This window comes from Gopherus flavomarginatus, chromosome 4 (genome assembly GCF_025201925.1).
Source record: "Gopherus flavomarginatus isolate rGopFla2 chromosome 4, rGopFla2.mat.asm, whole genome shotgun sequence".
Taxonomy (NCBI): Eukaryota; Metazoa; Chordata; order Testudines; family Testudinidae; genus Gopherus; species Gopherus flavomarginatus.
This window is the reverse complement of record NC_066620.1, coordinates 218,075,119-218,099,603: the sequence shown is the minus strand read 5'-3', so window position 1 is coordinate 218,099,603 and position 24,485 is coordinate 218,075,119. Positions and strand designations below refer to the sequence as shown.

The window sequence follows — 24,485 nt, the reverse complement described above, 5'->3', positions numbered from 1 at the left end:
GGGGTAGGCAGGGAGCCTGCCTTAGTGGAAGCTATGCTGTACTCTCAACTGGGAGCTGCCTGAGGTAAGTGCTGCCCAGAGGGAGGCTGAACCCCCAGCCCTGAGCCCCCTCCCTGAGCCAGCACCCCATACCTGCTCCTGCACCCCAACACTCAGCCCCCTTCTGCACCCAAAGTCTCTCTCAGAGCTTGCATCACCACATGCCCTCCTGCACCCAACCCCCCCTGCCCCAGGCTCAGCCCAGAGCCCCCTCCCACACTGTGAACCCCTCAGCCTGAGCCCAGAGCCCACGCCCCCTCCTGAAGCCCAGAGCCCACACCCCCTCCTGAACCCTAAACCCCTATTGCAGCCCAGTGAAAGTGAGTGAGAGTGAAGGGGCGAGCCCGGAGAGGGGTGGGGGATGGAATGGGAGGGGCTTTGGGAAGGGGCGGGGCCTCAGGGAAGGGACAGCGTAGATCTTGGGTTGCCCTTAAATTCAAAAAGTGATCTTGAGTGTAAAAAGATTGGCGACTATTCTTTCAGAGCAACTTGCACATAGATTAAAAATAGCAATAACAAGAGCTCCTTGTTCCCTCTAGCCTACAGAAAGAATAGCTTGATTTGTTTACAGGCCTTTGTGGTTTGCATGTGTAAGAGTCATAATACATTGCTAAGGGGAGGGTTAATTCAGCCGTCTGAATTGTGCATTTAATGCTGGCGATGGGGAGGGCCCCCCCCCAGGTCTTTTCTCTCTTACAGGAGCAAGTCACACAGTCTATGTCTGGCTCCTGGAATAGCTCTAGCTTCCGAGCTTGTGAGTCTCATCATGCTGCTTAGAGGTGACTGTTCCAGTATAATGTGCCTGTCATGCTAGGGCCTAGTGCTTTCTGAGCAGCATCTGCTCCAGTCTGGTTAGAGTACAAGAAAATAGACTCAGGCTACCACCAGGGAAGTTCCAGCCCAGCACAGATGTGATGCAGTGATGACCTCACAGTGGTGGTGGTTAGCATCAGAGCACTCAGAACTTCTTGGGAGTAAAGCTCTCATAGTCTTGCAGGACAGTGCTGCTGGGCAGCAGGACACTCCAGGAAACTACCGGGTCCTAGCTGAGGAGGCGTATCCCGAGCTTCAGGGTAAGGGAGATTTGCTATGTGCGGTGCGGTGTTGGGTGGGAACAATCTGCACTGATGGGTGAAGACATCCTAAACCCAGTGCTCCCTTTGCTTCCCTTCCCCTCCCCTATAAAGTCTATTGAACCACAAGAGTCTCCTCTCTTTTGGTCTTCCCTCCTTCAGCCCCAAGCCTCTGCAGAACTTGGGGATGGGGAAGGTGTTTGTTCCCTGTTTACCAGCAGCCTGGATAAGGATTTATGAGTCTCCACTCTTCATATTCCATTTCAAGAGAGAAATACAAAAGCATCTGGCAAAAGCTTCCCCCTGCTTTTGAAATAGCACTGAGATTGTTCTCAGGGGTCCCAGGATTGCGGATCACCTTGTTACCCCCTGCCTCTAGTGAGGGAGAGTCTTCCCTGTGGCATCTGGATGTCAGCTCCTTGACACCCCCACCCATGAGCCTCTAAAGCACTCCCCTCTGGGCTATACCAGCACTTCCTTCACCTTGCAGGTTTACAAGAGGTACACCCGAGTCCCCTTGAAGTATTCCTCTGTGATAGCCAGGCCCTGACACTGGCTACTCCCAGAAATGCCAGATTGTCTCATCCCAAAGCAGCAGCATACCCAGTTTTACCTTAAAAACACCACTCGTGTAAACTGCACTTGTAAGCACATAAAAAAAGCACTCCTCAGTGAATGGATGCAGTGTCTTTTTCTCCACTCTGTGATATACCTAATGAGTCTTCTGTCTTTATCCACACATAGGGCACTCGCATGTCGGCTATAATGTTCCCTTTTACCTCCATGTGGTTTTGATTGCTAGCAGTTGTCTTCGATGGTTTTCCTTTGACTGCTCTGGGATGAGGCAAGGGTAGGGAACTGAACAATATATTACATAATCAGCTAGCCATGGCGCAGTGACAACTCCCTCCTGCTTGAATGGGTCCTCATCAAGACACGTGATTCCCTGGTGACCACCTTTTACTCCAAGACCATAAGGGCATGATTTTCAATATAGTTACATTATTCCTTAAACATTACCCATATACACCTCTCACAGTCATAAGTATTGATAAGTTACAAGCTTTCAGCAGAGAACTCACCAACTGTCCTTCAAGGATAAGTCCCATGAAAACCATGTATAATGTGTAGTAAGTTTGTCAGATCTGAGCCAGGAGTTGCTTGTAAAGAACAATGAACTCTTTTGCCAGTTGGCATCAGTGGTGTCTGTGTCACAATCATCCATGCATTTTCCTATACACTATCATCTTTGCAATTAACAGGCCAGGAATTGGAACGTGAGTCTTCAGCAGCTTTCATGCTGCAGCTCAGAACCTTGGATCAAGAGAGAAACGAGGCCAAAAGCTACCACCTCCAAAGACAAAGAATCACCAGCTGCAGGCTTGCACCAGGAGCAGTGGTGAGTCATGGAGTCCCCTTGTCCCTTCCCACCTCCTCTGAGCAGAGGCAGTGGTGCTATTGTGGAATCTTCTCTGCTTCATCCTTTGCTGCTCATCAAGGATGTGAAAGAGCAGCTAAACACGCACATCAGAAAAAAGAGACTCCAGCTCCTGTGGGGCTTGCCATATATAATCCTGAACTCCCTGGCAGCATCCATCCCATCCATCCCAGAGTTCCTGGAATGCACAGCGCTGCTGGAGTCTAAAGACTACCAGCGGCCACTCTTCAGGGCAGAAAGGCGTAAGCACCTTGAGCGACACCTGAGAGAGAAAATGGTGCATCGCAAATGGGGCCTTCCCAAGAGAATCCAGAAGTCTTTGAAATGGTTTATTCCTCCTGAGGCAGCCAAACAGGAGCCCATGCTTGATGAGAAGGTTTCTATATCTACCTCTACACATACAGGACTTTGTGAAGCTTCATGTGGGAGCTCAGAGGCCTGTACTTGCAGGATCTGTCTGACAGCACAGAGATCTGAAGGCAGTGGACAAACCACAGTGACACTAGGCACTACATCTGAGACCACTCTAGCTGGAAGCATGAGAAATCTTCAGAGATGTCAGACCCGAACATGTCCACAGAATAAAACAGGAGAGGAGTCTCTGCTGCTGGAATGGTCTATGAATTTAACCCAGATACAACTGAGCTGCCAGTGATTGGGGAGAAGAAAAAGCACCTGGAGTTCCAGGAAGGGAAGGAGAATTGTGACCTTTCAGAAGACACTGAGGGCTCCAGGGACACATTTTTGCTGGGTACAAGTCCACCAAGCACACAACCAGCTCTCCTCAATGGGGCTCAGAGAGAAATTGGAACTAGCTTCATGGACACACGGTTCAGAAATAACAAAGGACAATGTAACCAGAACCTGGAGCTCGGGACGAAGCTTGAGATGAAATGGGGTGTGTCCTACATGTTCCAGGAATCCTTTCCTGCCATGAGACCTCCCCCTGCCCAACTCACTTACTGGGAGAGAAAGCCCAGCTCAGGAGCAGAAAAAAGCCCTGTAAGCAGGTTCAGTGGGTCTCAAAAATTACCCCATAGGTGCCAATGGGGATTTTCCCAGGGACACTTAAGGGCCATCAATCCTCCAGAACAGTCACAATCACAGCTGCTTTCACAGGGCAGAGAGGAGGATCCAAAATCTAACTTTGTCCAGGAAGGACAGAAATTTCTTGGAATAGCTGGCTCTTGTAGGTCAGTAATTATGCACAGAACTGAGCATGATGCAGCTGATCCCTCTAGGGCCCTGTTACTGCCAGGGCAGTTAGCCTCACTGGAAGGTGAGAATCAAGAGACGAGGCCAATGGTGGCTCTTACAGAGCTCTCTCTGGAATCCCAGTTCCAACCCAGCCCAGCTGGAGTTCCCTGGGCTCTCAATGGAGACATGCTGAGGAATAAAAATCTTCAGATTAAATTGGGTTTGCAGAGTCCCTCCCAAGTGCCAATGACCCTCAGCACCAACCCAGCAGCCTCCCTGCATATCCCAGGAGCTGAGGGTGAAGAAAGTCTTGTTACAGATGACACAAAAAAATACTTTGAATTCCATCTGAGAGAAAAATTGCTGCATCAGAAATGGGGACTCCCTAAGAGACTGCAGGAATCCATGACCCTGTTTCTACTGCTAGAAGCAACAATAAATTAATAATGCCTTTCTTCCCCAAGGAAGACTGGGATGTGCTGGTCTGGGTCTCCTTACTCTCCTTCCAGGACAGAATTCTACAGTACTTATCACCTCCTCTAAATTTCTGTTACCATTAAATATAACTCTGGATATTCATCTATCTAAATGTCCAATCCCTTTTTGAATCTTACATTCCCGGCCCCAGTTGTTACCTACACAAAATTCTCTGTTACTCACACACTCAAGGAGAACCCACACTTACCCTGTTCCGAGGGCTCAGGCGTAACCCTGTCAATTTTCTGCAGGTTCGCAGGACCATTTACCAATGACAGAGCCTTACACAGTAATATCCTTATCCTATTTATTAACAATCACCCAGCCAAGAACGCACCCGCTACACATACAATGCTCACCAGTCCCAATAAGACAGATGAACTTTTCTTGGGGGCCAGTCAGGATCAGGTCATCTGGGGGATTCCACTTTCTACATGGTGTCATTGGCAGAGTGTTGAGTTCCGGCAGCCCTGGTGGGGCGGTGTCCTGGAGTTGGTTCCCAAAGAACTGCCTTTTGGATCCTAATTTATATAGTGAAACTTGAGTCCTGCTTAGCTCTACCTTAACCAATCATTTTACTAACCAATCCTAACACATTGTAACAAAATTCTCTAGCCAATTATACCCCACCACCTTAATTTACACCTAGCAAAATTAATTATGTAACCGACAGAAACAAGACAGAGATCATACATCAGACAAACAATCGGGAAGTGGGGCCCATAATGACAGAACATAAAGAAGTGAGGATTTCACAACCACAGCTATTGAGAAGTGATTTCTTGCCAGAGAGAATGCTAGCAAACTACATTTTCTTTCACCATCTTAAGAGCTGTTTCTTTATCTGGTGATAGTGGGTGCTGTTAGACCAGGATCTCCTGCTCAACAGCCTGATATTACATTTTCAATGTCATTTAGATGGGATGTGACTTCCTGCTTCTTAGCTCATGGCTGCTGCTCTTCTAATATGGCTGCAGACAAAAGCTTAGGCTTTAGGCCTTATAATATGACCACTGGAAAAGGCCTCATCCTTACACAATGACTTCCTGTTGTCAGAGATCTCTCTTATTCCAGACGGCTCAGGTTTCGTTGTCCGACCGCAAAGAGACAGGCAACGACCAGCAAGAATCCCACTATTAAGTTCTTTATTGTAGCATGCCATACAACAGAGAACTGCCCATCTCACTCCATACAGAACCAGCCCCCCCTTCACAAATTCAAACTGCTTTTTATTAGCTATTCTGTCACGTCATCACTGTACCTTCCCAGCATTTGTTCCCAGCATACAAAACAAAGAAAAGACAGTTACTCACCTTTGTAACTGTTGTTCTTCGAGATGTGTTGTTCATATCCATTCCAGTTAGGTGCGCATGCACCGCGTGCACGTTCGTCGGAAGATTTTTACCCTAGCAACACTCGGTGGATCAACAGGGCACCCCCTGGAGTTGCGCCACTATGGTGCCGGATATATACCCCTGCCAACCCATCCGCCCCTCAGTTCCTGCTTGCCAGCTACTCCGACAGTGGGGAAGGAGGGCGGGTTTGAAATGAATATGAGCAACACATCTCGAAGAAGAACAGTTACAAAGGTGAGTAACCATCTTTTCTTCTTCGAGTGCTTGCTCATATCCATTCCAGTTAGGTGATTCCCAAGCCTTACCTAGGCGGTGGGGTCGGAGTGAGTGTCATAAACAGATAGCTAAGGGTTAATGTCTCTTTCACCTGAAGCACCTGACCAGAGGACCAATCAGAAAACCGGATTTTTTTCAACTCTGGGTGGAGGGAAGTTTGTGTCTGAGTCTTTGTCTGTCTGCCTGCTTTCTCTGAGCTTTGGAGAAGTAGTTTCTACTTTCTAGTCTTCTGTTTCTAAGTGTAAGGACAAAGAGATCAGATAGTAAGTTCTATGGTTTCTTTTCTTTGGTATTTGCATGAATATAAGTGCTGGAGTGCTTTGATTTGTATTCTTTTTGAATAAGGCTGTTTATTCAATATTCTTTTAAGCAATCGACCCTGTATTGTATCATCTTAATACAGAGAGACCATTTGTATTTTTCTTTCTTTTTATATAAAGCTTTCTTTTAAGACCTGTTGGAGTTTTCTTTACTTCAGGGAAATTGAGTCTGTACTCACCAGGGAATTGGTGGGAGGAAGAAATCGGGGAGATCTGTGTGTTGGATTGCTAGCCTGATTTTGCATTCCCTCTGGGGGAATAGGAAAGTACTTTTTGTTTCCAGGATTGGGAACAGAGAGGGGGGAGTCTCTCTGTGTAGTTTCACAGAGCTTGTGTCTGTGTATCTCTCCAGGAGCACCTGGAGGGGGGAAGGGAAAAAGGATTATTTCCCTTTGTTGTGAGACTCAAGGGATTTGGGTCTTGGGGTCCCCAGGGAAGGTTTTTCAGGGGGACCAGAGTGCCCCAAAACACTCTAATTTTTTGGGTGGTGGCAGCAGGTACCAGGTCCAAGCTGGTAACTAAGCTTGGAGGTTTTCATGCTAACCCCCATATTTTGGACGCTAAGGTCCAAATCTGGGACTAAGGTTATAACATGGTGGCAGCAGGTGGGATATAGACAGAATCCAGAAGCCAGTGGGAATATTATATTTTTCTTTTCTCTGCTAAGGGCTTTTTAGCAGAGAGAAACAGTTTGGTTTTAAAAGGGAACCAGAGAGAATTTTTTTTTTCTGCTCTCTCTGGCAGTTTGTGGCTTGCATGTTAAGCAAGAAGCCATTACCAAACTGTTAAGGGTCTTTTGTCATGCAATAGCCCTCCAGTACCAGCACTATATGCATGCAAATAAAGTGGTTTTTCTGGTTTCCTTTCATTGAACATTAGCTAGAGAGAGAAAAGGAAAAAAGCACTGTTGCTAGGCAGACTTCAGGAGGCAACAGAGTCTGCAGTTCAGAAGATAAACACCGGAGGGCACCCCAACACAAGAAAACAGGAATCATGACTTCTAAGGCAAAAATTGAGGCCGAAGAGCAAATCAAAGAAGCTGAACACAGGCGACAACTGGAAATAAAACAAAAAGAGATGGAGATGAAAGAAAGAGAAGAACAAATCAAACAGGCAGCACACAAAAGAAAACTAGAAGAAGAAGAGGTGGCCTACCGAAGGAAACAAGCAGAAGATGAGTTGGCCCACAGAAGGAAGCAAGAAGAAGAGGAGGCGGCCCACCACCGAGAAATGGAAAAACAACAAAAAGAGAATGAAGAGAAGGAAAAACAGAGAAAACATGAACTGGAGTTGGCAAAAGCTGGGCTGCATGTGCCAGCCAACCCTAACAACCCGGCGCCAAATATTGCTCCACAGCACAGGAAATTTCCCACCTACAAGGCAGGTGATGACACCGAGGCCTTCTTGGAAAATTTTGAAAGAGCCTGTCTTGGGTACAACATCCCCGAAGACCAGTACATGGTAGAATTGAGGTCACAGCTCAGTGGACCTTTAGCAGAGGTGGCAGCTGAAATGCCTAAGCTGCAAATGAATGACTATAAACTTTTTCAAACCAAGGCCAGATACCGAATGGGGATAACCCCAGATCATGCCCGTCGGCGCTTCAGAACCCAAAAGTGGAAACCAGATGTGTCATTTCCCAAACACGCCTACTACGTTGCAAAAAACTATGAGGCCTGGATAACAGGAAACAACGTTCAAACCTTGAAAGAACTGCACCTCCTCATACAAATGGAGCAGTTCTTGGATGGTGTTCCTGAAGACATCACACGGTACATACAAGATGGAAAACCCAAAGATCTCGCTGAGGCGGGGGAGATTGGAGCCAAATGGATGGAACTGGCAGAAAGCAAGAAAGCTACTGTCAAGGGGAACGATTACCCCAGGGGGCACACAGACCATAAACCCTACAACCGAGGACAGCCAAAGACCCCACATACCACCCAAGTAAAGCCACAGATACCCTACCCTTCAACCTCACCAGTCTCCAGTAACTCACCTCGGCCCAGTGACCCATCAGATGGAAGATGCTTTAAGTGTAATGAACTGGGACATATCAAGGCCAAGTGTCCCAAAAACACCATGCAAGTGCAATTCATTACACCACCATCACACCAAAGATCCCCAGGCCCGGATGCCTCTCAAATACCCTTGGAGCGAAGGGAAAATTTGAGAGTGGGCGGAAAGAAGGTTACTGCGTGGAGAGACACGGGGGCACAAGTGTCAGCTATCCACCAATCCTTCGTTGACCCCAAATTCATCAACCCAAAGGCCAAAGTTACAATTTACCCCTTCATGTCACAAGCTGTCGACTTGCCTACAGCTCAACTGCCTGTCCAGTACAAAGGCTGGTCAGGAATGTGGACTTTTGCAGTCTATGACAATTATCCTATCCCCATGCTACTGGGGGAAGACTTGGCCAACCAGGTGAGGCGGGCCAAGAGAGTGGGAATGGTTATACGTAGCCAAACCAGGCAAGCTTCCAGACCCATTCCTGTTCCTGAGCCGTCCACAGAGGCCCCGTCTGTGTTACCAGAGACCCAGACAGAGGTAGTGGACCCGGATTCCATGCCAACCACTGAAACAGCCACAGCACCTCCAGTCCCAGGCCCGGAACTGGAACAGCAACCAGCACCAGCCATTGCTACCCCATCTTCAAACTCAACGCCCGAGGGCGCCAGCGAGCCAAAACTGGCAGAAGCAACAGACAGCCATACCCAAAAGGCTCAGCCAGAGCCTGAAATACCCTCAGGTGCACCAGCGGAAAGCGGTTCACCAGCAACGGAAACAACCCCATCACCTACATCGCTTCCAGAGGGACCAAGCCCAAGTCCACAGTCTGAGGAAGAACTGGTGACCCCAGCCTCAAGGGAACAGTTCCAGACTGAGCAGGAAGCAGATGACAGCCTTCAGAAAGCTTGGGCGGCGGCACAGAGCACCCCACCGCCTCTCAGCTCTTCTAATCGATCCCGGTTTGTTATAGACCAAGGACTTTTATACAAGGAAATTCTTTCTGGTGGACACCGGGAAGAATGGCAGCCGCAAAAACAGTTGGTGGTTCCAACTAAGTACCGGGAGAAGCTCTTAAGCTTAGCCCATGATCATCCCAGTGGCCATGCTGGGGTGAACAGAACCAAGGACCGGTTGGGGAAGTCCTTCCACTGGGAGGGGATGGGCAAGGACGTTGCCAAGTATGTCCGGTCTTGTGAGGTATGCCAAAGAGTGGGAAAGCCTCAAGACCAGGTCAAGACCCCTCTCCAGCCACTCCCCATAATTGAGGTCCCATTTCAGTGAGTAGCTGTGGATATTCTGGGCCCTTTCCCAAAAAAGATGCCCAGAGGAAAGCAGTACGTACTGACTTTAGTGGACTTTGCTACCCGATGGCCAGAAGCAGTCGCTCTAGGCAACACCAGGGCTAACACTGTGTGCCTAGCCTTAACAGACATCTTTGCCAGGGTAGGTTGGCCCTGCGACATCCTTACAGATTCAGGGTCTAATTTCCTGGCAAGGACCATGGAAAAACTGTGGGAAACTCATGGGGTGAATCACTTGGTTGCCACCCCGTACCACCATCAAACCAATGGCCTGGTTGAAAGGTTCAATGGAACTTTGGGGGCCATGATACGAAAATTCATCAACGAATTCTCCAATAATTGGGACCTAGTGTTGCAGCAGTTGCTGTTTGCCTACAGGGCTGTACCACATCCCAGTTTAGGGTTTTCACCATTTGAACTTGTGTATGGTCACGAGGTTAAGGGGCCATTACAGTTGGTGAAGCAGCAATGGGAGGGGTTTACGCCTTCTCCAGGAACTAACATTCTGGACTTTGTAAGCAACCTACAAAGCACCCTCCGACACTCTTTAGCCCTTGCTAAAGAGAACCTAAAGGATGCTCAAGAAGAGCAAAAGGCCTGGTATGACAGACATGCCAGAGATCGGTCCTTCAAGGTAGGAGACCAGGTTATGGTCTTGAAGGCGCAACAGGCCCATAAGATGGAAGCATCATGGGAAGGGCCATTCACGGTCCAAGAGCGCCTGGGAGCTGTAAACTACCTCATAGCATTTCCCAATTCCTCACTAAAGCCTAAAGTGTACCATGTTAATTCTCTCAAGCCTTTCTATTCCAGAGACTTACAGGTTTGTCAGTTTACAGTCCAGGGAGATGATGCTGAGTGGCCTGACGGTGTCTACTACGACGGGAAAAAAGACGGTGGCGTGGAAGAGGTGAACCTCTCAACCACCCTGGAACGTCTGCAGCGGCAACAAATCAAGGAGCTGTGCACTAGCTTCGCCCCATTGTTCGCAGCCACCCCAGGACGGACTGAACGGGCATACCACTCCATTGATACAGGTAATGCTCACCCAATCAGAACCCCACCCTACCGGGTGTCTCCTCATGCCCAAGCTGCTATAGAATGGGAGATCCAGAACATGCTACAGATGGGTATAATCCGCTCATCTACCAGTGCATGGGCATCTCCAGTGGTTCTGGTACCCAAACCAGATGGGGAAATACGCTTTTGCGTGGACTACCGTAAGCTAAATGCGGTAACTCGTCCGGACAACTATCCAATGCCATGCACCGATGAGCTATTGGAGAAGTTGGGACGTGCCCAGTTCATCTCTACAATAAACTTAACCAAGGGGTACTGGCAAGTACCGCTAGATGAACCTGCCAAGGAGAGGTCAGCATTCGTCACCCATGCGGGGGTGTATGAATTCAATGTCCTTCCTTTCGGCCTTCGAAATGCACCCGCCACCTTCCAGAGGCTGGTAGATGGTCTACTAGCTGGACTGGGAAAATTTGCAGTTGCCTACCTCGATGATGTGGCCATTTTTTCAGACTCCTGGCCCGAACACCTACTACACCTGGAAAAGGTCTTTGAGCGCATCAGGCAGGCAGGACTAACTGTTAAGGCCAAAAAGTGTCAAATAGGCCAAAACAGAGTGACTTACCTGGGGCACCAGGTGGGTCGAGGAACCATAAACCCCCTACAGGCCAAGGTGGAGGCTATCCAAAAGTGGCCTGTCCCACGGTCCAAAAAGCAGGTCCAATCCTTCTTAGGCTTGGCCGGATACTACAGGCGATTTGTACCACACTACAGCCAAATCGCTGCCCCACTAACCGACCTGACCAAAAAGACCCAGCCAAATGCCGTTAAGTGGACTGATGAGTGTCAAAAGGCCTTTACCCAGCTTAAGGCGATGCTCATGTCTGACCCTGTGCTCAGGGCCCCGGACTTTGACAAGCCATTCCTAGTAACCACAGATGCATCTGAGCGTGGTATAGGAGCAGTGCTCATGCAGGAAGCAACAGATCACAACTCCCATCCTGTCGTGTTTCTCAGCAAGAAACTGTCTGAAAGGGAAAGTCACTGGTCAGTCAGTGAAAAGGAATGCTATGCCATTGTGTACGCCCTGGAAAAGCTACGCCCATATGTTTGAGGACGGCGGTTCCAACTACAAACTGACCATGCTGCACTAAAGTGGCTTCATACTGCCAAGGGGAACAACAAGAAACTTCTTCGTTGGAGTTTAGCTCTCCAAGATTTTGATTTTGAAATTCAACACATCACAGGAGCTTCTAACAAAGTTGCTGATGCACTCTCCCGTGAGAGTTTCCCAGAATTCAGTAGTTAAAAAGTGTTCTTAAAATGTAGAAGTCTGTTAGTTATATACTTAGTGGTATATGTAAAGGTGCATGTGTTGTATTAATCTGTTTATTTTCAAGTTCTAGAAGGAAATCGCCGCCAGTGAGCTTCCCCACTGTCTGCAATTTGGGGGGCGTGTCATAAACAGATAGCTAAGGGTTAATGTCTCTTTCACCTGAAGCACCTGACCAGAGGACCAATCAGAAAACCGGATTTTTTTCAACTCTGGGTGGAGGGAAGTTTGTGTCTGAGTCTTTGTCTGTCTGCCTGCTTTCTCTGAGCTTTGGAGAAGTAGTTTCTACTTTCTAGTCTTCTGTTTCTAAGTGTAAGGACAAAGAGATCAGATAGTAAGTTCTATGGTTTCTTTTCTTTGGTATTTGCATGAATATAAGTGCTGGAGTGCTTTGATTTGTATTCTTTTTGAATAAGGCTGTTTATTCAATATTCTTTTAAGCAATCGACCCTGTATTGTATCATCTTAATACAGAGAGACCATTTGTATTCTTCTTTCTTTTTATATAAAGCTTTCTTTTAAGACCTGTTGGAGTTTTCTTTACTTCAGGGAAATTGAGTCTGTACTCACCAGGGAATTGGTGGGAGGAAGAAATCGGGGAGATCTGTGTGTTGGATTGCTAGCCTGATTTTGCATTCCCTCTGGGGGAATAGGAAAGTACTTTTTGTTTCCAGGATTGGGAACAGAGAGGGGGGAGTCTCTCTGTGTAGTTTCACAGAGCTTGTGTCTGTGTATCTCTCCAGGAGCACCTGGAGGGGGGAAGGGAAAAAGGATTATTTCCCTTTGTTGTGAGACTCAAGGGATTTGGGTCTTGGGGTCCCCAGGGAAGGTTTTTCAGGGGGACCAGAGTGCCCCAAAACACTCTAATTTTTTGGGTGGTGGCAGCAGGTACCAGGTCCAAGCTGGTAACTAAGCTTGGAGGTTTTCATGCTAACCCCCATATTTTGGACGCTAAGGTCCAAATCTGGGACTAAGGTTATAACAGTGAGACATTGCGGAATGTAAGACCGCGGAGCCAAAGGCGGCATCGTCTCTGGACTGCTGGACCAGTGCATAGTGTGATGCAAAGGTGTGGATGGAAGACCAGGTAGCCACGCAACATATTTCCTGGATGGGAACATGGGCCAGGAAAGCGGCAGATGAGGCTTGAGCCCACGTAGAATGGGCGGAGAGATGGCCAGTCGGAACGTGAGCCAAGTCATAGCATGTCCGGATACAGGATGTCACCCAAGATGAAATTTGTTGGGAAGAGACTGGCATGCCCTTCATGCGCTCTGCGACAGCTACAAAGAGCTGAGGCGAGCGTCGGAAGGGTTTGGTCCTCTCGATATAAAAGGCAAGAGCCCTGCGGACATCCAAGGTATGCAGCTGTTGTTCCCGACGTGATGAGTGCGGCTTCGGGAAAAAGACTGGTAGAAAGATGTCTTGATTAACGTGGAAGGCAGAGACCACCTTAGGGAGGAATGCCGGGTGCGGTCGCAGCTGTACCTTGTCCTTGTGGAATACTGTATATGGGGGATCCACAGTCAAAGCTCGGAGTTCCGAGACTCGTCTAGCCGAGGTGATAGCGACAAGGAACGCTGTCTTCCAGGAAAGGTACAGCAGCGAGCATGTGGCTAAAGGCTCAAAGGGGGGACCTATAAGCCTAGCCAACAACAGGTTTAGATCCCAGGTAGGGGTCGGGCGCTTGACCTGAGAGTACAGCCGCTCCAAACCTTTGAGGAATCTGGAAACTATGGGGTGAGAAAAGATTGAACTGCCAGTTTCCCCAGGGTGGAAGGTGGAAATAGCTGCAAGATGCACCCTTATAGAAGAGATCGCCAGGCCCTGCTCCTTGAGGGACCATAAATAGTCCAAGATAATGGGGACTGATACACCTTCGGGGATAGAGTTACGCTGAGCGCACCAGTGGGAGAAGCGCTTCCACTTGGCGAGATACGTCATCCGCGTGGAAGGTTTTCTGCTTCCCAGCAGCACCTGTTGTACTGAGGTGGAACAACGCAACTCAGATTGGCTCAACCAGACAGCAGCCATGCTGTCAGATGAAGGGACTGCAGGTCCGGGTCGGGGCAAAACTAGGAGGCAAGATCAAACCAGTATCTTAGATGCCTATATACAAATGCGAGAAGTATGGTTAATAAGCAGGAAGAACTGGAAGTGCTAATAAATAAATATAACTATGACATTGTTGGCATCACTGAAACTTGGTGGGATAATACACATGATTGGAATGTTGGTGTGGATGGGTATAGCTTGCTCAGGAAGGATAGACAGGGGAAAAGGGAGGAGGTGTTGCCTTATATATTAAAAATGTACACACTTGGACTGAGGTAGAGATGGACATAGGAGACGGAAGTGTTGAGAGTCTCTGGGTTAGGATAAAAGGGGTAAAAAACAAGGGTGATGTCGTGCTAGGAGTCTACTACAGGCCACCTAACCAGGTGGAAGAGGTGGATGAGGCTTTTTTTAAACTAACAAAATCATCCAAAGCCCAAGATTTGGTGGTGATGGGGGACTTCAACTATCCAGATATGTGTTGGGAAAATAACACCGCGGGGCACAGACTATCCAATAAGTTCCTGGACTGCATTGCAGACAACTTTTTATTTCAGAAGGTTGAAAAAGCTACTGGGGGGAAGCTGTTTTAGACTTGATTTTAACAAATAGGGAGGAACTTGTTGAGAATTTGAAAGTAGAAGGAAGCTTGGGTGAAAGTGATCATGAAATCATAGAGTTTGCAATTCTAAGGAAGGGTAGAAAGGAGTACAGGAAAATAGAGACAATGGATTTCAGGAAGGCGGATTTTGGTAAGCTCAGAGAGCTGATAGGTAAGATCCCATGGAATCAAGACTGAGAGGAAAAACAACTGAGGAGAGTTCGCAGTTTTTCAAAGGGACACTATTAAGGGCCCAAAACCAAGCTATTCCGATGGGTAGGAAAGATAGAAAATGTGGCAAAAGACCACCTTGGCTTAACCACGAGATTTTGCATGACCTACAAAATAAAAAGGAGTCATGTAAAAAATGGAAACTAGGTCAGATTACAAAGGATGAATATAGGCAAATAACACAGGAATGCAGGGGCAAGATTAGAAAGGCAAAGGCACAAAATGAGCTCAAACTAGCTATGGGAATAAAGGGAAACAAGATGACTTTTTATCAATACATTAGAAGCAAGAGGAAGACCAAGGACAGGGTAGGCCCACTGCTCAGTGAGGAGGGAGAAACAGTAACAGGAAACTTGGAAATGGCAGAGATGCTTAATGACTTCTTTGTTTTGGTCTTCACTGAGAAGTCTGAAGGAATGTCTAACATAGTGAATGCTTATGGGAAGGGGGTAGGTTTAGAAGATAAAATAAAAAAAGAGCAAGTTAAAAATCACTTAGAAAAGTTAGATGCCTGCAAGTCACCAGGGCCTGATGAAATGCATCCTAGAATATTCAAGGAGTTAATAGAGGAGGTATCTGAGCCTCTAGCTTTTATCTTTGGAAAGTCATGGGAGACGGGAGAGATTCCAGAAGACTGGAAAAGGGCAAATATAGTGCCCATCTATAAAAAGGGAAATAAAAACAACCCAGGAAACTACAGACCAGTTAGTTTAACTTCTGTGCCAGGGAAGATAATGGAGCAAGTAATTAAAGAAATCATCTGCAAACACTTGGAAGGTGGTAAGGTGATAGGGAATAGCCAGCATGGATTTGTAAAGAACAAATCGTGTCAAACCAATCTGATAGCTTTCTTTGATAGGATAATGAGCCTTGTGGATAAGGGAGAAGGTGTGGATGTGGTATACCTAGACTTTAGTAAAGCATTTGATACGGTCTTGCATGATATCCTTATCGATAAACTAGGCAAATACAATTTAGATGGGGCTACTATAAGGTGGGTGCATAACTGGCTGGATAACCATACTCAGAGAGTAGTTATTAATGGCTCCCCATTCTGCTGGAAAGGTATAACAAGTGGGGTTCCGCAGGGGTCTGTTTTGGGACCGGCTCTGTTCAATATCTTCATCAACGACTTAGATGTTGACATAGAAAGTACGCTTATTAAGTTTGCAGATGATACCAAACTGGGAGGGATTGAAACTGTGTCATGGTATAACCCCCACTCTGAACCTTAGCGTCCAAAAGATGGGGTACCAGCATGAATCCCCTTAAGCTTAATTACCAGCTTAGATCGTGTAGTGCTGCCACCAAGCAGGACTTGCAGTGCCTGGTACACTCTGGTCCCCCAAAACCTTCTCAGAGGACCCCAAGACCCAGACCCCCTGGATCTTACACAAGGAAAGTAAACCCTTCCCCCCACTGTTGCCTCTCCCAAGCTTCCCCTCCCTGGGTTACCCTGGAAGATCCCTGTGATTCAAACTCCTTGAATCTTAAAACAAAGGGAAATGCACCTTCCCCCCTCCTCTTTTCCCCTCCCCAAGAGGTAATACAGATTCAAGCTTCGTGAATCTAAAACAGAGGAATTCCACCTTTCCCCCTCCCTTCTCTCTCCCTGTCTCCCACCAATTCCCTGGTGAGTACAGACTCAATTCCCTTGAGCCTCAACAAGGGGAAAAAATCAATCAGGTCTTAAAAAAGAAAAGTTTTTAATAAAAGAAAGAAAAAAGTAAAAGTTGTCTCTGTAATTAAGATGGTAAAGGTTACAGGGTCTTTCAGCTTATAGACACTAGAGAGAAGCCTTCCCCCCAGCACAAATACAAATTAAAATCCTTCCAGCAAAATACACATTTGCAAATAAAACAATCAAAAAGACCAAACCGCCCTTCTACTTGTACTTACTATGTGAACAGAAAATTAGAGAGCCTGTAGGTATGTCTGGTCACTCTCAGAACCCAGAGGGAACAACCAACAAATAAACAACACAAAACAAAGACTTCCCTCCACTGAGATTTGAAAGTATCTTGTCTTCTGATTGGTCCTCTGGTCAGGTGGTCCAGGTTCACTGCTTGTAACCCTTTACAGGTAAAAGAGACATTAACCCTTAACTATCTGTTTATGACAAACTGCTTTGGAGGACAGGGTCAGAATTCAAAATGATCTGGACAAATTGGAGAAATGGTCTGAGGTAAACAGGATGAAGTTCAATAAAGACAAATGCAAAGTGCTCCACTTAGGAAGGAACAATCAGTTTCACACATACAGAACAGGAAGAGACTGTTAGGAAGGAGTATGGCAGAAAGAGATCTAGGGGTCATAGTGGACCACAAGCTAAATATGAGTCAACAGTGTGATACTGTTGCAAAACAAACTTGATTCTGGGATGCATTAACAGGTGTGTTGTAAACAAGACACAAGAAGTGGGTTTATTTAGTTTGGAAAAGAGAAGACTGAGAGGGGACGATAGCAGTTTTCAGGTATCTAAAAGGGTGTCATCAGGAGCAGGGAGAAAACTTGTTCACCTTAGCCTCCAATGATAGAACAAGAAGCAATGGGCTTAAACTGCAGCAAGGGAGATTTAGGTTGGACATTAGGAAAAAGTTCCTAACTGTCAGGGTAGTTAAACACTGGAATAAATTGCCTAGGGAGGTTGTGGAATCTCCATCTCTGGAGATATTTAAGAGTAGGTTAGATAAATGTCTATCAGGGATGGTCTAGACAGTATTTGGTCCTGCCATGAGGGCAGGGGACTGGACTCGATGACCTCTCGAGGTCCCTTCCAGTCCTAGAGTCTATGAATCTATGAAGTCCTGTGTTATGAGGTCCGGGCATAGTGGCAAGGGGATCGGGTCTGCCACAGAGAGGTCGAGCAACAGGGTGTACCAATGCTGTCTCGGCCATGCCGGAGCGATCAGGATTAGATGGGCTCTGTCCCTGCAGAGCTTGAGTAGGACTCTGTGGACGAGAGGAAAGGATGAGAAGGCATAAAATAGGTGCCCCTTCCATGGAATTAGGAATGTGTCTGAGAGGAAGCCCGGGGAGCGACCTTGCAGAGAGCAGAACACTTGGCATTTCCTGTTCTCCCGGGAGGCAAAGAGGTCTATGTGGGGAAACCCCCACCTCCGGAAGACAGAATGGAGAATGTCCGGACAGATGGATGACTCGTGAGACAGGAAGGATCTGCTCAGTTGATCTGCCAGAGTGTTCCGGACTCCTGGGAGAAAAGACGCTACCAGGTCTATTGAGTGGGCTATGCAAAAGTCCCATAGTTGTATCGCCTCTTGACAAAGGGGGGAAGATCGTGTCCCTCCCTGCTTGTTTATGTAATACATGGCCGTTGTGTCGTCTGTGAACACTGCAACACAACGACCCTGTAGATGGCGCTGGAACGCTTGGCACGCCAGTTGGACTGCACTCAGTTCTCTGACATTTATGTGTAACGCCAACTCCGAAGACGACCACAGGCCTTGAGTGCGAAGGTGCCCTAGGTGAGCACCCCAGCCAAGAGATGACGCATCCGTTGTTAGGGACGCAGAGGGCTGTGGTGGATGGAACGGCAGACCTGCACACACCAGGGATGGCGTCAGCCACCAGTCGAGGGAGCCGCGGATGCTCGGTGGAATCGTGAGTATAATATCTATGGCGTCTCTGCCTGGATGGTAGGCTGAGGCAAGCCAAGTCTGAAGGGGACACATGCGCAGTCTGGCGTGCTTTGTCACGAATGTGCATGCAGCCATGTGACCGAGGAGGCCAAGGCAGGTGCAAGCTGAGGTTCTCGGGAAGCTTTGAAGTCTTTGTATAAGCGAGACTATTGCCTGAAAACGAGGTAGAGGCAAACTGGCCGTTGCAAGATTGGAGTCCAGAGTGGCCCCGATGAACTCTATCCTTTGCGTAGGCACTAGAGTAGATTTTTCCAAATTGATTATCAGGCCTAGACGCGTGAATAGGTTCTTGATGATGCTCACATGACTGGTGACTTGCGCCTCGGAGGTCCCTCAAATAAGCCAGTCATCGAGGTATGGGAAGACATGTATTCGACGACGACGGAGGGAGGCAGCGACTACAGCCATACACTTCGTGAATACCCAAGGGGCTGTGGAGAGGCCAAAGGGAAGGACCATAAACTGATAGTGTTGATGAATCACCACAAAGCGTAGATACCGTCTGTGCGGAGGGTAAATTGCAATGTGGAAATACGCATCCTTCATATCGAGAGCGGCGTACCAATCTCCGGGATCCAGGGAAGGGATGATGGTCCTCAGGGATACCATGCAGAACTTGAACTTTTTCATGAATTTGTTCAGTCGTCGCAGGTCTAGGATAGGCCGGAGGCCCCCTTTCGCCTTAGGGATTAGGAAATATCAGGAATAAAACCCCTTGCCCCTTAATTCCTTCGGTACCTCCTCTGTAGCTCCCATTGTAAGGAGCCTCCGAACCTCTTGCAGGAGGAGTTGCTCGTGAGAGGGGTCCCTGAAGAGGGACGAGGAGGGGGGTTGAGAGGGAGGAGGTGAAATAAACTCAAGATGGTATCCAAACGCCACTGTGCGTAGGACCCAAAGATCCGAGGTTAATCGGGACCACGCAGGGAGGAACGGGGAAAGGCGATTGCAAAACTGAAAAGGATCCTGGGAGACAATTGGTACACTGCTCTCGGGCGCACCCTCAAAGGTTTGATTTGGGTCCTGCTGTTGGCTTGGTGGGACCGGAATTGTTACCCCCTTGAGGTCCAGACATGTCTGCGGTTGGTACGACCTCGCCTTCTGGTAAAGTCTTGTCTTGGCCTAGGCAGGGGGGTAAGGGCGCTGAGGTTGGGAGCGGAAGGATCTTCTTTGAGTCTGTGGTGTATGGATTCCGAGCGAACGCATAATTACATGATTGTCTTTCAGACTCTGTAGCCTAGGGTCCGTTTTCTGTGAGAATAGGCCCTGGCCATCAAATGGTAAGTCTTGTATAGTGTGCTGAAGTTCAGGTGGCAGGCCTGACACTTGCAGCCATGATATACGTCGCATGGCGATTCCAGAAGCGATCATTCTAGCTGCCGAATTGGCGGCGGCTAGCGAGGCCTGTAGGGAGGTCCATGCTACTTTCTTTCCTTCCTTCAATAATTCTGTAAATTCCTGGTGGGAGTCTTGCGGGACCAGCTCTATGAACTTCCCTACCGCCTCCCAGGTGTTGTAATTGTATCTACTCAGCAGGGCTTGTTGGTTCGCTACCCTGAGTTGGAGGCCTCCTGCGGAATAGATTTTCCATCCCAACAAATCCATTCGCCTAGCCTCCCTTGATTTAGGTGCAGGGGCTTGTTGGCCGTGGCGCTCCCGCTCATTGACGGACTGTACAACCAATGAACAGGGAGGTGGGTGCACATATAAGTATTCATATCCCTTGGAGGGCACCATGTATTTCCGTTCGACCCCTCTGGCTGTGGGCGGGATAATTGCTGGGGATTGCCAAATGGTGTCTGCCTTAGCCTGGATTGAACGAATGAATGGCAGGGCCACTCTGGTTGGTGCCTCCGCCGACAATATACTTATCACCGGGTCCTCCACCTCTGGAACTTCCTCTACTGGCAAGTTGATATTCTGGGCGACACGCCGCAGGAGGTCCTGGTGTGACCTGAGGTCAACTGGAGGCGGGCCCAACGATGATGTCCCCGCTACCGCTTCATCCGGAGAAGAAGAGGATGAAAGTCCCAGGATGAGTGGGTCCTGTACTGACTCCTGATCCTGGGGAGACATCCGGAGCCAGAAGATCGTGGGGGTCCAGCACGGGGACAGGAGCTTCCTCCGTACTGGCAGGGGGAGGTTGGCTGACAGTGGCCTCTGGCACGCGGTGTTCTGAAGGAACAGAGTGTGATGGCACAGCGGGTTCACCTTGGGCTTAGTGATAAGCCCAAGGCATCCAAAAGGACCACTGATGAGGTCCTTGGTCCGGACCGTGGGGTCCTTGGGTGAACCTGCTGTGAGTATCTGAATCCCCATAGGAAGCACTGTCCGCATGGGATGATACGGATGGATGACGAGAAGGCCACGGAGGAGCTGAGACCGTTTGAGGAGGGTCTCTGTGTCTATTCGATCCGTCTCCACGCGGCACCGGAGAACAGTACCGGGAGTCGTACCGGTACTGAGAGTGAGACTGGGACCTGCAACCGGCGTGGTACCGGGAGGTCGACCGGCACCTTGAATCCCCGCGTCAAGATTGGCTGCGACAGGTACGGTGCCGTGAGCGGTGCCGGGACCTGGATCGGTGCCAAGAGTATCGGGTCAGCGACCAGGACCTCGAACGGTGCCGCGAGTACGACCAGTACCTAGATGGATAGTGGTACCAGGACTGCGAGCAGCATTGGGACCAGGATCGATGACGGGACCGAGAGTGTCTGCGGGACCTGGATCGCGACCGGCGATGTTCAGTGGTGCCGGGCGAGGATGGTCTCAGCAGGGAGGGCTTGCCTAATGATTGAACAACCCGCACCGGCGGTGCTGGGGGTTGAGGCAGCTCAGGCTCCATCAAGGCAATCAACTCCCTTGCCATAGAGAATGTCTCCAGCGTGGAGGGCATGATAAGCTCAACCACGGCGTGTGCCAGGGAGCTGGTAGGCACTGGACTCGATGGCTCTTGCGAGACCGGAATCAACAGCACAGAAGACGTCGGTGCTGCGGCAGTTGACAGTGCCGGGCGTTCCGACTTAGTTAGGTGCTCTGACTGCGGCGTAGACGCAGAAGCCGCAGGAGTCTTATGCTTCTTGATCCTTGGGGAGAGAGAGCGGTGCCGGGCAGGAGCCTGGGCCTGTGATGGCTGGTGCCGAGGAGCCTTCACGGTGCCCGTGCGCTCTGGTGCAGAAGAGGCACTTGTCCCTGGTGCAGCAGTTGGTGCCGAAGATGGAGGAGTTAGAGCTGCCTCCATCAGGAGCTGCTTGAGACGAATGTCCCGCTCCTTTTTCGTCTGGGGCTTGAAAGCCTTGCAGATGCAGCACTTGTCTGCAAGGTGGGATTCACCCAAGCATTTGAGACAGGAGTCGTGAGGGTCTCCTGTAGGCATCGGCCTATGACAGGCCGAGCACAGTTTGAAGTCCGGTGAACCGGGCATGGGCCCTGGTACCGGGTGAGGGGAAGGAGCTAATCCCCAATCCCTCTTAACTATATACAATAACAACTACAAAGAACTAATAAAACTAACTAGAAATATAGAATATTGAACTATATACACAATAACGATTAGAAACAAGCGAATAGCTAGGGAGGTGAAGATCAGCTAAGCCACGCTCCACTGTTCCAACGACCGACACGGGCGGTAAGAAGGAACTGAGGGGCGGATGGGTTGGCAGGGGTATATATCCGGCACCACAGCGGCGCCACGCCGACCCACCGAGTGTTGCTAGGGTAAAAATCTTCTGACAAATGTGCACGCGGCGCGCGCACACCCTAACTGGAATGGATATGAGCAAGCACTCGAAGAAGAAGAACTGTTACTTCTTGATAACTTCATGCTTAGTACAAAAAAGAATACGTTACTTTAAAAAGTGTCTGTAAGTATTTTTTTTCCCAGCCTCTACAAGCATTCTCTTATCTAGCAAGGTCACACAGATGTCTGTGCTGGCCTGTCTACCCCAGCCAGTAAATTAACCAGTAGGCCTTGCTGTGTTATTGCTAAGCTGAACTGGGGTGCTAAGCAGAATTAGGCCAGAACCACACTCATCAATTCCCCCTTTTGTTCCTAGAGGACCCACTAAGGAGACTCAAGGAACACAACTTAGATTACATGATAGCATACCCAACATGAAATGTTATTTAGTGCTGGCATACAGGCTTTCATTTCATGAGCAAAGCGAATAAAGGCATTATGTTCATATCCCCTAGTTAATCCAACCAGCAGAAAAGAAAAACAACAAACAATACACAAATGAGTCCACCAACTCCCCAGGCGACTATTCGCTGCCATTCCTTGGAGAATGGGCACCAGTATACTTCTTCTTGAATTTTAGCCTCAGGTCGCCCAAAGGAGTAGCAGTCCATTTGTCCTGGGCAGAGAGGTTGTCTGCTACTGGCTCACCCGATTCATGGTGGGGTGAACGTGCGTGGCTCCCTCGAAGTCCAATGCCGTCTGCTTCTGGGGAACCCTTTACCAGGTCGGGCTCCCTAGCGAGGTTTCATTTGACTCTGGTATGATGAATCCAAGTAGGAAGTTCCTTGACCTGAACAGTAGTAGGGCTCACCAGGATCATCTCGAACAGTCCTAGCCACTGGTGTTGAAGTGGAGTCTTTTGGTAAGTTTTGATCCCCACTGGGTCACCTGGCAAAATAGAATGAACAGCTTCCCACAATGGTAAAGATTGAGACTGTGCTGAGTACTGTTGTAATGTTGTTAAATGCTGCTGCAAAGCTTTTATATAAGCTTCTGTTTCACAAGTCAGATCAGTGTCACTAGGCATTGAAACCAGAGAAGTAAAACAAGGTGGTACATGTCCAAAAAGTATCTCAAAGGGCGCTAGCTTAGTCCTAGAATTCGGGGTAGTCCGGACAATGGACAAAGCCAAAGGAAGAACTTTAGTCCATTTCATCTTGAGTTCCTTAAACAGCTTAGTTAGAGTGGTCTTTAGAGTTCCATTCATATGCTCCACCTGGCCTGAGCTCTGAGGGTGCCAGGGGGCATGAAAAACCCAGTTTGTCCCAACTGCCTCAGTGAGTTCCTTGCAAATTTTTGCTGTAAAATGTGTTCCCTGGTCAGAATCAGTCTTTTCAGGAGGGTCAAATTTTGGCATGATCTCATTAAAAAGCACCTTGCAAACTGCTTTGGCTGTGGCTTGGGCAGTGGGAAAGGCCTCTACCCATCCTGAAAGTTGATCCACAATCACTAACAGATGTTTCTTTCCTTCTGAAGAAGGTAAATCAGTAAAATCAATTTGAATGTGCTGCATGGGCCTATGAGCCCATCTGCGCCCACCAGGTGGCGCCTGTTGGCATGTTCCCTTAGTATTACATTGCTGACAAAGATTACAACTTTCCACTACTCTTTTAGCTATTTCACTTAATCCAGGGGATACAAACTGCCTAAGAACGATTTGAACCATTTTATTCGCTCCTAGATGGGTGTTACTGTGAACCTTTTGTAGTACCTCACGCTGATAGCTTCTAGGTAGGATAGGACGATCATCACATTCCCAGATTCCCACTGAATTAATTTTTGCACCCCACTTTTCCCATGTTGCCTTTTCAGTATCTGAAGCTTGTAATTGCCATTGAGCTAAGGAAGAGATCAGGTCCAATTGGGCCCCTTGGAAGGCTGCTGCCTTGGCGGCCCTGTAAGCCAAGCGATTTCCCATTGCGACTGGATCAGTCTGCCTGGTATGAGCTTTGTAGTGTATCACCACAATCTCCCTAGGAGCCTGAATGGCTTGAAGCAGTTTAGCAATTTTCTTTTCATGGGCAATCTGAGCTTCAGATGAGGTAATGAAACCTCATTCCTTCCAAATTGCATCTGTGGCGTGGCACACCCCAAAAGCATATTTTGAATCTGTATAAATATTGACCCTTTTCCCTTTAGCATAGAGGCAGGCTGTAGTCAGGGCTTTCAACTCTGCTGCTTGGGCACTCACCCCGGGTGAAAGAGCTTTCACTATTAAGACAGTCTTGCTATCAGTAACTGCATATCCAGAGTATCTAATTCCCTCACGGACAAAGACAGATCCATCCACAAACACCTCCATTTCAGGGTCTTGGAGGGGAACATCAGTAAGGTTAGGGCAAGGGGTGGGAATTAAATCCAAAA

At 48.4% G+C, this 24,485-nt stretch overlaps 1 protein-coding gene across 4 annotated transcripts; it reads left to right on the top strand.

Moving 5' to 3' along the window:
* Window positions 1-303: 303 nt before the first annotated feature.
* LOC127049843 (uncharacterized) lies at window positions 304-4,330 on the top strand. 4 transcript variants are annotated; one of them, XM_050951125.1, is made up of 4 exons: window positions 304-363; window positions 440-793; window positions 1,857-2,061; window positions 2,375-4,330. In XM_050951125.1, the coding sequence occupies exon 4, from the start codon at window positions 3,163-3,165 to the stop codon at window positions 4,189-4,191; it is 1,029 nt and encodes a 342-aa protein (XP_050807082.1). In that variant the 5' UTR covers window positions 304-363; window positions 440-793; window positions 1,857-2,061; window positions 2,375-3,162; the 3' UTR covers window positions 4,192-4,330. The 4 variants fall into 4 exon arrangements, with proteins under 4 accessions (XP_050807082.1, XP_050807081.1, XP_050807080.1 ...); XM_050951124.1 differs by lacking the exons at window positions 304-363; window positions 440-793 and adding an exon at window positions 858-1,112 and having other exon boundaries at window positions 1,857-1,962; XM_050951123.1 differs by lacking the exons at window positions 304-363; window positions 440-793 and adding an exon at window positions 858-1,112.
* Window positions 4,331-24,485: the final 20,155 nt, after the last annotated feature.